Source organism: Ammospiza caudacuta, chromosome 26, assembly GCF_027887145.1.
Source record: "Ammospiza caudacuta isolate bAmmCau1 chromosome 26, bAmmCau1.pri, whole genome shotgun sequence".
In the NCBI taxonomy this organism is placed as follows: Eukaryota; Metazoa; Chordata; class Aves; order Passeriformes; family Passerellidae; genus Ammospiza; species Ammospiza caudacuta.
Genome location: NC_080618.1, coordinates 3,905,454 through 3,917,741, shown reverse-complemented (window position 1 = coordinate 3,917,741; position 12,288 = coordinate 3,905,454). Strand labels below are relative to the sequence as shown.

At 55.6% G+C, this 12,288-nt stretch overlaps 1 protein-coding gene across 1 annotated transcript; it reads left to right on the top strand.

The window, feature by feature from the left end:
• The first annotated feature begins 10,218 nt into the window (after nt 1-10,218).
• On the top strand, nt 10,219-11,778 carry LOC131568266 (D(1) dopamine receptor-like). The gene is made up of 2 exons (XM_058820258.1): nt 10,219-11,324; nt 11,595-11,778. The coding sequence occupies exons 1-2, from the start codon at nt 10,219-10,221 to the stop codon at nt 11,776-11,778; spliced, it is 1,290 nt and encodes a 429-aa protein (XP_058676241.1).
• Nucleotides 11,779-12,288: the final 510 nt, after the last annotated feature.

Here is a 12,288-nt window from a genome sequence, read left to right as displayed (position 1 = left end):
TGGAACAGCCTTGGCTTTGCCTTCAGCCCTGGCACTGCACTCCCACAGGATTGTGTGTTCCCTGACAGCCCCAGACCAGCCCCTGTGGATGTTTTTGATGCACAAACCCCTGAGCACCACAGCTGCAGCTGCTCCAGGGCTGCCTCTCCCCCTCTCATCTTTTGCAGGTCACTTTTTACCCCTGTGTGCACACAGAAGCCTGGGAAGCTCCAGGAGGGGAATGTGCCCTTCCCTGGCATTCCTGAGCATGGCAGGGGAGTGCCTGGCTGCCTGTGGATGGATCACAGCCCTGTGCCCCTCCTCCTGACTGGGAATGTGTCCCACAGCACTGGGAATGTGTTCCACCACCAGTGGGAATGGATTCCTGCAGCACTGGGAATTTATTCCAGCACTACTGGGAATGTATCCCACAGCACTGGGAATGTGTTCCTGTAGCACTGGGAATGTATTCCTGTACCAGTGGGAATGGATTCCTGCAGCACTGGGTATTTATTCCAATACCACGGAATTTATTCCCACAGCATTGGGAATGTATTCCTGCCCCATTGGGAATTTATTCCAGCATCACTGGGAATTTATTCCCACAGCATTGGGAATGTATCCCAGTACCACTGGGAATTTATTCCAGTGCCACTGGGAATGTGTTCCTGCACCACTGGGAATGTGTTCCCACAGCACTGGGAATTTATTCCCACAGCACTGGGAATTTATTCCCACAGCACTGGGAATGAATTCCTGCAGCACTGGGAATGTGTTCCAATATCACTGGGAATTTATTGCCACAACATTGGGAATGTATCCCTGCACCACTGGGAATTTATTCCAGTACTACTGGGAATGTGTTCCTGCACCTGTGGGAATGAATTCCCCCAGCACTGGGAATGTATTCCAGCAGCACTGGGAATTTATTCCAGCATCACTGGGAATTTATTCCCACAGCATTGGGAATGTGTCCCAGTACCACCAGTGGGAATGTATCCCAGTACCACTGGGAATTTATTCCAGCATCACTAGGAATTTATTCCCACACCATTGGGAATGTATTCCTGCCCCATTGGGAATTTATTCCAGCACCAGTGGGAATTTATTCCCACAGCATTGGGAATGTATTCCTGCCCCATTGGGAATTTATTTCAGTATCACTGGGAATTTATTCCCACAGCATTGGGAATGTATTCCTGCCTCATTGGGAATTTATTCCAGTACCAGTGGGAATTTATTCCCACAGCATTGGGAATGTATTCCTGCCCCATTGGGAATTTATTCCAGTACCAGTGGGAATTTATTCCCACAGCATTGGGAATGTATTCCTGCCCCATTGGGAATTTATTTCAGTATCACTGGGAATTTATTCCCACAGCATTGGGAATGTATTCCTGCCTCATTGGGAATTTATTCCAGTACCAGTGGGAATTTATTCCCACAGCATTGGGAATGTATTCCTGCCCCATTGGGAATTTATTCCAGTACCAGTGGGAATTTATTCCCACAGCATTGGGAATGTATTCCTGCCTCATTGGGAATGTTTTCCTGCCCCATTGGGAATTTATTCCCACAGCACTGGGAATGTATCCCAGTACCACCAGGAATGTGTCCCAGCACTTCCACGCTGCCTCTGCAGCCCCCACTCCTCAGTGGCACCTTGGGATAGTGCAATGGGGGCTGGAGTTTCCCCTCCTGGTGCCCGTTTCGTGCCCGCCCAGTCCCAGCCCAGGGCCAGGGTGGCACTGGGGCTGTCCCCAGGGGCTGTGTCCCCTCTGTCACCGCTCACCAGTGCAGGCTCCTGCCAGGGGAGGGGGAGGCTGCAGCTCTCACGTCCCCCATGGAATGATGTACAATGACTTGAAGCTCTGTATTCCTTTCCTCTGGAAGTAAATGGGAGAAAATCCTCGGTGTTTTCTGCCTGTGTGTGACCAAAGGGGATGGGAGGGACCCAGGGGGCCTTCTGTGCTTTGTCCCTGCTCCAGCTGCTGATCCAGCTGTGCTGGCATCCAGGGATAGTCCTGGGCTGCTCTATCCAAACCCAAACTGAGCACCTGCTCCACCAGACTAGCCTGGGTTTAAAAAGCCCATTATTAAATATTACCACATTTAATAATTTGTCTGTATTTCCTGAGCAGGCTCTGCTCCTTTTTGGGTGGCACTGCCTTCATTGCTGGTGTCATTGTGGACACAATTCCTGCTTTCCCTTATCTGTCCCCTTCTTTTTTATCACTGTGCATCTCAAACCTGCACTTTGAAGGTTCACAGTCACAGCCCTCTGCCCATGGAGAAAAGGAAATCAGTTCTAATGCACCCCTTGCTTTTGTACCAGACAATTCCTAAAGCTGATTTTTGGGGCAGTTTTTCACCCAGCTTCTTGTTCTAATTGCAATTAAGCAGCCCAGACTGGGAGCCTGGCACTGGTTTTACCTTTGCTTGAAGAAAATCGATGTAAATTGAGCGGCCTGCTGATAGAAAACCAAATTTCCCTCTGAAACCACAACGCCTAAACCAGGAATCCCAGGCTGTTGATGCTGTTTCCTCTGGCTGAGGTTTGATCTGATCCCTGGAGAGCTCCCTGGATTTTTTACAGGGCTCAGCTCTCACCTACAACCTGGATTTTTGTTTTACAAGTCTGACCTCCCCCTCCTTTCTCCCCTGATCTCTCAGAACTTGTCCCTTCCCTGGAAATTCCTGCAGGAATAAACACTCCCCTGGGATGCATCAGCTGTGCTGGAAATGACATTTAGGAGTTAAACCCCAGCAGCTGCTGCTTTATTTGGAGTGGCTGGTAATTTTCTGCCTTTGATGCAGAGTGGGGGATGTAATCAGGGTGCCTGAATGGAGAATTTTCAGGATATTTTGGTGAGACAGCAGGGAGAGGAAATCAAGGGCATCCTCTTGCTGGGTGAGGAAATTAAATATAAAAACTTGGAGCTGAATTGCCACCAAACTGGAATCTTTTCATGCTGGAGAGCTGTTTAAAATAGAGCTTAACTTGAGCCTGGAAAAAAATAGCTGCTGAACTGTTGCTGATCAGATAATGCAGATCCTCAGGGGAGGAGATCTGATCCCTCCCAGGAGGAGCTGCTGGGTTTGGTTTGTGACAGCAGAACCCGCAGGGATCCTGCAGCAGGTGTGGTGCAAAGTGCCAGAAATTGGATAAATTGGATCCCATCCCATCCCATGGATACCATCCCATGGATCCCATCTCAAGGATCACATCCCATGGATCCCATCCCATCCTATGGATACCATCCCCTGGATCCCATCCCATGGATCCCATCCCATGGATCCCATCCAATCTCAAGGATCCCATCCCATCCCATGGATCCCATCCCATTCCATTCCATCTCATGGGTCCCATGGATCCCATCCCATCTCATCCCATTCCATCGGTCCCATGGATCCTTTCCTGTCCCATTTCATGGGTCCCATCCCAACCCATGGATCCCATCCCACCCCATCCCCTGGATCCCATCCCCTGGATCCCATCCCATTCCATGGATGCCATCTCATCCTATCCCATCCCATGGATCCCATCCCATCCCATCTCATGGGTCCCATTCCATCCCATGGATCCCATCTCATGGGTCCCATGGATCCCATCCCATCCCATCCCATCTGATGGGTCCCATGATCCCATCCCATGGATCCCATCCCGTGGATCCCATCCCATCCCCTGGATCCCATCCCATGGATCCCATCCCATCCCATGGATCCCATCCCAACCCATGGATCCCATCCCATCCCATCCCATGGATCCCATCCCATCCCATCCCATCCCATCCCATCCCATCCCATCCCATCCCATGGATCCCATCCCATCCCATGGATCCCATCCCAACCCATGGATCCCATCCCATGGATCCCATCCCATCCCATCCCATCCCATCCCATCCCATCCCATCCCATCCCATCCCATCCCATCCCATGGATCCCATCCCATCCCCAGCTGAAGGGGAGACCCTTTCCTGATCCTTTCCTACAGCCTCAAGTTGTGCCAGGGGAGGTTTTGGTTGGAAATTGGGACAAAATCCTTCACGGAAAATGTCAGGCACGGGAAGGGTGGAATCACCGTCCCTGGAGGGTTCAAACAGTGTGGAGGTGGCACTTGGGGACACGGGGTGGGGTGGCCTCTATGGTCTGAAGGTCTTCGCCAACCTTAAGTCTAAAATTTTACATTTGGTGCTCCCAAGGAGGAGGAGCTGATTTGTGTCTCAAAGAAGGATTTCCTGGAAGCCTCCTGGCTCGGGATGTGCCACCATGGGCTGCCACTGCCACCCTGTGCTGTGACTTATGGAGGTGACAGATCCAGTGCCACCCTGCTGGGCTGTGACAGATCCAGTGCCACCCTGCCCCGTGTGACAGATCAGTGCCACCCATGCCCTGTGTGACAGATCCAGTGCCACCAGTGCTCTGTGTGACAGATCAGTGCCACCCATGCCCTGTGTGACAGATCCAGTGCCACCAGTGCTCTGTGTGACAGATCCAGTGCCATCCCTGCCCTGTGTGACAGATCCAGTGCCACCCTGCTGGGCTGTGACAGATCCAGTGCCACCCTGCCCCGTGTGACAGATCAGTGCCACCCTGCCCCGTGTGACAGATCCAGTGCCACCAGTGCCCCGTGTGACAGATCCAGTGCCACCCTGCTCTGTGTGACAGGTCAGTGCCACCAGTGCTCTGTGTGACAGATCAGTGCCACCCATGCCCTGTGTGACAGATCCAGTGCCACCAGTGCCCTGTGCGACAGATCAGTGCCACCAGTGCCCTGTGTGACAGGTCAGTGCCACCAGTGCCCTGTGTGACAGATCCAGTGCCACCAGTGCCCTGTGCGACAGATCCAGTGCCACCCTGCTCTGTGTGACAGATCCAGTGCCACCAGTGCCCTGTGTGACAGATCAGTGCCACCCATGCCCTGTGCGACAGATCCAGTGCCACCCTGCTCTGTGTGACAGATCCAGTGCCACCAGTGATCTCTGTGACAAATCCAGTGCCACCCTGCCCTGTCACAGGGCACTGCCACCCTGCTCACCCGGTCAGCAGTGACAGCAGTGACAGCAGTGACAGCAGTGACAGCATCCCGGTGTTCGTTTTTGAGCTCCTGAAAACCTTCATGCCCAGAGCAGGGGTTGGGAGGAAAATGCCCCGTGGGGCACCAGGGGCAGAGCATCCCTGGGTGGGTGAGGGATCTGCCTTGGGGGCCTTGGGGTATCCTGAGAGGGAAAGGACCCGGACACCCCAAATCCCACCCTGGGGGCGGTGTCCAAACGCTCCTGGATCTCCGGCAGCTCCGGGGCCGTGCCCGTTCTCGGGGGGCTGTCCTGGGGTTATTCGCTCCTCGGGGGATGAACTGTGCCCCAGCCCTGGCCCAGCTCCCGCTTTCCCCCCGCTGGATCCCCAATTCCCGAGGCCGGCGCTGCTCCGGGCGCGGCCGCCGGTGCCACCTACCCTCGCTCCCTGGCGCTGCAGCCGCCGCTAATTAAACCGAGGCTTAATTAAACCGAGCCGTGGCCGTGACACGGGGACAGCGAGCGCCCGGACACCCAGAGCGAGCCCGGCTGCGGCTTCAGGGAGCATCGGCCCCTGCTGGGAATGGATCGGGGCAGGTCCTGCTGACCCCGGGCTCAGCTGGGCCGGCTCGGGGTGATGGACCCGGGTTTGACAATCCCGGGGTGATGGACCTGGGTTTAGCAGAGCTGGCTCGGGGTGATGGACCCGGGTTTAGCAGAGCTGGCTCGGGGTGATGGACCTGGGCTCAGCAATCCCGGGGTGATGGGTCTGGGTTTGGCAATCCCGGGGTGATGGATCTGGGTTTAGCAATCCCGGGGTGATGGACCCGGGCTCAGCAATCCCGGGGTGATGGATCTGGGTTTAGCAATCCCGGGGTGATGGACCCGGGTTTAGCAGAGCTGGCTCGGGGTGATGGATCCGGGCTCAGCAATCCCGGGGTGATGGATCCGGGTTTGGCAATCCCGGGGTGATGGATCTGGGTTTAGCAATCCCGGGGTGGTGGACCCGGGCTCAGCAATCCCGGGGTGGTGGACCCGGGCTCAGCAATCCCGGGGTGATGGACTCGGGTTTGACAATTCCGGGGTGATGGACCCGGGTTTGGCAATCCCGGGGTGATGGATCTGGGTTTGACAATTCCGGGGTGATGGACCCGGGTTTGGCAATCCCGGGGTGATGGATCCGGGCTCAGCAATCCCGGGGTGATGGACCCGGGTTTAGCAGAGCTGGCTCGGGGTGATGGACCCGGGTTTAGCAATTCCAGGGTGATGGATCCGGGTTTGACAATTCCGGGGTGATGGACCCAGGCTTAGCAATCCCGGGGTGATGGATCTGGGTTTAGCAGAGCTGGCTCAGGGTGATGGACCCGGGCTCAGCAATCCCGGGGTGATGGACCCGGCTTTGGCAATCCCGGGGTGATGGATCTGGGTTTGGCAATCCCGGGGTGATGGATCCAGGCTCAGCAATCCCGGGGTGATGAACCCGGGTTTGACAATCCCGGGGTGATGGACCCGGGTTCAGCAATTCCAGGGTGATGGATCCGGGCTCAGCAATCCCGGGGTGACGGACTCGGGTTTAGCAGAGCTGGCTCAGGGGGATGGACCCAGGTTTGACAATTCCGGGGTGATGGACCCAGGTTTAGCAATCCCGGGGTGATGGACCTGGGTTTAGCAGAGCTGGCTCGGGGTGATGGACCCGGGTTTAGCAATCCCGGGGTGACGGATCCGGGTGTAGTAGAGCCGGCTTGGGGTAATGGATCCAGGTTAGCAATTCCAGGGTGATGGATCCAGGTTTAGTAATCTCGGGATGATGGATCCGGGCTCAGCAATCCTGGGGCGATGGATCCGGGCTCAGCAGAGCTGGGTTGATGGACCCGGGCTCAGCAATCCTGGGGTGATGGATCCGGGTTTAGTGATCCCAGGCTGATGGATCCAGGTGTAGCAGTCCCGGGGTGATGGGTCCAGATTTAGCAATCCTGGGATGAAGGATCCGGGCTCAGCAATCCCGGGGTGATGGATCCGGGCTCAGCAGAGCTGGTTTGGGGTGATGGATCCAGGCTCAGCAATCCCAGGGTGATGGATCTGGGCTCAGCAATCCCGAGGTGATGGATCCGGGCTCAGCAGAGCTGGTTTGGGGGGATGGATCCGGGCTCAGCAATCCCGGGGTGATGGATCTGGGTTTAGCAGAGTTGGGTTGATGGACCCGAGCTCAGCCGAGCCAGCTCAGGGTGCTCTGGTGGCTCTTTCCCCTGAGGCGACAGGGAAAGGAGGGGTCAGGGATGCCCCAGGACCACACTCTGGGCACAGAGGGAATGAATTAGAGCTGAACTCGTTTTGTGCCCAGGATTTGCAAATCCTTGTCCTGCTTTTCCCCACCTCACTTTGGCAGGGAGGCTGTTCTCAGGAGAGCAGGGGTGGCACTGGGTCTGTCATACACAGCAGGGTGGCACTGGATCTGTCGCACAGGGCACTGGTGGCACTGGATCTGTCACAGCCCAGCAGGGTGGCACTGGATCTGTCACCTCCATAAGTCACAGCACAGGGTGGCAGTGGCAGCCCATGGTGGCACATCCCGAGCCAGGAGGCTTCCAGGAAATCCTTCTTTGAGACACAAATCAGCTCCTCCTCCTTGGGAGCACCAAATGTAAAATTTTAGACTTAAGGTTGGCAAAGACCTTCAGACCATCAAGGCCACCCCACCCCGTGTCCCCAAGTGCCACCTCCACACCTGACTGGAAAAGGATCTTGACTTTCTGGTTAGTTGTACCAGTTATCCCTGAGGTGGAACGAGCTGGGAATTAAGGAAATTATGATGAACTCGAAAAAGAAGCAACTTTACACCACTTTACTGAAAGTAAAATTCATTTTCAAGGATTAAAAAACTTATCCTCACCCTCACTGGTTCTGCAGGTAACCTGTGCTGAAAAAAGATCTGAGGCTGCTTTGTGTGGGACTTTCAAAAAGAAAAAAACTTCCAGGTTTGTACAGGATTTTTAGATGTGTTTCTTTTCATTTTTTTTTTGTCCTGGAGAAGGGATTTTGCACTGGACAGTAAATGCCAATTTTGCACCAGCACAGGGCAGGAAGGAGTGATTGGTTTGGGGTCATCTCTGAGCTGTGACTCAGAGCCCGGGCACGGCAATCAGGCATCATTTATGCAGAAATCACAATAAATTTCTGTGCTCATTTGCACTGAGGACCCTCAAATCTGACTGGAATGATTATTCTCCCCCTCAAACCCTCTCACTGAGTTCCCAGTGACTCACCCTGTGGATTCACATCTCTCCCAGCTCCCGGGGCAGAGCCAGATCCCACCTGAGCCAAAGGCAGAGGGATTTGGCTCCAGAGGGAAGAGCTGTGAGCAGGGAGGGGCTGCAGGAGCAGAGGGAGCTCAGACCCCTCTTGCTCCTGGCAGTGAATCCCAGCCTGGCCACGGGAGGGATCTGGGAATTCTGCAGGAGCACCAGCAGGTGAAGAGGCAGGACAGCGAGGAAGATTTGCAGCAGAAGATTTGCAGCAAAGCCTCCCCAGCCCTGGAGGTGAGTTCTGGCTCCGGGGAGCAGCAGAGGAAGGGAACTGGGGTGGGAGGCAGGAGGGAAAATCCAAACTCCAAAAATCCAAAAATCTTGTCAGCAGAGATCTGGAAAGGACTGAGAGCTTCCAGCACTTTTACTGGGCTGGCAGCAGGACTGGATTGCAGCTGGGGCTTTGGAGATGCTGTGGGAGCAGGGAAAAGGGGCTCTGGATGCTGATGGAGCCCCGAGAAACCTCAGCAGGAAGGGATAAATGGGTATCTTGGTTTAAAAGCCAGGGGTCTGCTAAGGAAGGCAGGACCCTCCCCTGAAATGGAAAATGTAAAATCCCCTCGCTCCAAATTGCTATAAATTTTAAATTAAGGGGCTCTCAGGCAAAAAATATGGGAGGGAGTAGGAAATAACAGTTCTTTAATAAGGAAGAAAATAAAAGGACAAAATAAACAATGCAGTGAACTGAACCAACCCTGCCAGAGTCAGAACCCAGCCTGACACCCTGTGGGTCAGGGTGTTGGCAGCAGTCCCATTGGAATTGTGGCTCAGCCCTCCTGCAGTGTCAGGGGTGGTTCTGCTGGAGCAGGGATCCTGGACAAGGGTGGAGTCTCCTCTGGAGATCCAGGGGCAGAGGCAGCTGCTGTTCCTCTGGGGAATCCAGTGCAGAAGCCGTGCTGGTGTTCCAGTGTTGGAGCATCGGGAGGTAGGACGGTTGGGACGGATGGAGATGAGAGATCTCTGCAGCCAGGGCTTGGAATTTGGGGTTTATTGCAAAGGACCCTGCTGGGAGCTGCCAGGCACAGCTCAGAGCAGGCTGAGAGAAGAGAGGGGGAGAGAGGATGAGAGGGTAAGAGAGTAAAAGGGGTAAGAGAGCAAGGTTCCCATTGCAATACCATAAATCTTCTTCTGCGCTGAATATTCTGATTCTCACTAACCAATCCAGTACAAGATACAAATCCTACAGCATTTCCATACAGCCTATAAGAATCATTACATTCCCATGCTGTGTTACATTTTAAACCCTAAAAACTCCTCTTTGGGCCCTTCTGCCAAGCTGTAGGGTCTGCTCTGACCCTTGGAGCTGTCTGCAAGCAGAGGGTGTTGTTCCATCAAAAGGGGATCACCTTCAGCCAGCCACACCATTGTTTTCCAGTTGTTCAGTAACTGAGGGATCTCAAAGCTTGCTTTCATTTCAATCTCGCTTATGGTTTCTATATTCTCAAAATCTTTTGCCAGACAATCATGTTTATAAGGCTTTCCTGTTTCATCTTCCCCAACATTCCAGAATCCCCAGATTATATCCAGGCAGGAATGCTTGGCTGGTGTTCCAGAATCTCCAGATTATATCCAGGCAGGAATGCTTGGCTGGTGTTCCAGAATATCCAGATTATATCCAGGTAGGAATGCTTGGCTGCTGTTCCAGAATCTCCAGATTATATCCAGGCAGGAATGCTTGGCTGGTGTTCCAGAATCCCCAGATTATATCCAGGCAGGAATGCTTGGCTCCTCCCTCTGGGCTCACATCTCCCAATGGGATGCTGTAGTTCTTATCAGCCATGCAGGGACATTCAATGGCCTCTTATCAGCAGACTTCCCCCCGGTTGTGGAAGAGATAAGGAAAACCACTGAACAGAAGACAGCTGACGAGCAGATGGTGAACAGAACACAATTTGCTTGACAGTCCAGGACAAGGGGCAGCCATGGATGGATTTTACCCCTCGGCAGGAGGAGCTGGGCAGGACGGGCTCAGTGCCACCAGCTGGGCAGCACAAAGCCACTCCCCGCTGTCCCTGCGGGTGGTGACAGCCGCCTGCCTGTCCCTCCTCATCCTCACCACGCTGCTGGGGAACGCCCTGGTGTGCCTGGCCGTGCTCAGGTTCCCACACCTGCGCTCCAAGGTCACCAACCTCTTCGTGGTCTCCCTGGCCGTGTCTGACCTGCTGGTGGCCGTGCTGGTGATGCCCTGGAGAGCTGCCAGCGACGTGCTGGGCTTCTGGCCCTTCGGGGCCTTCTGTGACCTCTGGGTGGCCTTTGACATCACGTGCTGCACGGCCTCCATCCTCCACCTGTGCCTCATCAGCGTCGAGCGCTACTGGGCCATCGCCGAGCCCTTCCGCCACCAGAGGAGGGTGACACAGCGCCTGGCCTTCGTCACCATCGCGGTGGCTTGGCTGCTGTCCCTCCTCATCTCCTTCCTCCCCGTGCAGCTGCAGTGGCACAAGGCCCGGGAGCAGCTGGGGTTTAATGGCTCTGCGGAGGAGGGGAGCTGTGATCCCAGCCTCAGCAGGACCTACGCCATCTCCTCGTCCCTCATCAGCTTCTACATCCCCGTGGCCATCATGCTGGGCACCTACGGGCGCCTCTTCCGCCTGGCCCGGCGCCAGCTCCGTGGGATCTCCTCCCTGGAGACACCGGTGGGACAGAGCGACCACCCTCGGGAAACCTCCCTGAAAACCTCCCTCAAGAAGGAGACCAAGGTGCTGCAGACCCTCTCCATCATCGTGGGCGTCTTTGTGTGCTGCTGGCTGCCCTTCTTCGTGCTCAACTGCCTGGTGCCCTTCTGCGACCCCGATCTCCACGTCCCGGGAGCGTCGCCGTGCGTCAGCAGGGCCGTGCTCAGCACCTTCACCTGGCTGGGCTGGGCCAACTCTGCCCTCAACCCCATCATCTATGCCTTCAACGCCGAGTTCCGCGCCGCTTTCACCTCCCTGCTGGGCTGGGGCTGCCTGTGCCGCGGCAGCGCCGTGGAGACGGTGACCTTCAGCAACGAGCTGGTGTCCTTCCACCCTGACACCTCCGGGCCGGTGTCCTTCCACCCTGACACCTCTGGGCCGGTGTCCTTCCATCCTGACAACTCTGGGCTGGTGTCCTTCCACCCTGACACCTCTGGGCTGGTGTCCTTCCGTCCTGACACCTCTGGGCCGGTGTCCTTCCATCCTGACACCTCTGGGCCGGTGTCCTTCCACCCCAACACTTCCGGCCTGGTGTCCTTCCACCCCAACACCTCCGGGCTGGTGTCCTTCCACCCTGACACCTCTGGGCTGGTGTCCTTCCGTCCTGACACCTCTGGCCACAGGGCTCTGCAGAGCCTCAGCCCACCCCAGCTGCTGCCCCACGCTGTGCTGCAGGTGGAGAGCCCCGAGGTGGCCTTGGAGAGGGTTTCTCCAGGCTCCTCCCCATCTCAGAATGCCCTTCCTGAGTGTGGGACCCCCGTCCAGCTGGGGAGGGTTCCCCCTCTGGCCAGCAGCGCCTTCCATTGAGCCTGGATGGGAAAAGAGGGGTGGGAAGGTCTCCAGCAGAGAGGGGAGAGGGGACATTTCTGTTTTCTGAGGAGCTGAGAGAGGAGCTGGCCAAATCCAGCTGGTCACTGGCCCGGTGGGACTGGGGCTGCCTTGTTTACCAGACTGCAGAATGTGGCTCCTTTTCCCTGCACAAGCTTCCTCTGTAATCCCATCAGGAAGCATCTTCCTCCTTTTCCTCCTCTTTTCCCTTCTCCCTTCCCAAAGTGGCCTTGGAGAGGGTTTCTCCAGGCTCCTCTCCCCCTCAGATCCCCCTTCCTGAGTGTGGGACCCCCGTCTGGCTGGGGAGGGTTCCCCCTCTGGCCAGCAGCACCTTCCCTTGAGCCTGGGTGGGAAAAAGGGGTGAATGCTGAATGCTGAACGCTGCTGTATTAATTTATAATTAATATTTATAATTCAGCATGTTGTGTGGTGCTTGGAACTCCTGGCTTGGCACAAGAGAGGAGGGAGCACTCGGCTTTTCCCAGAACT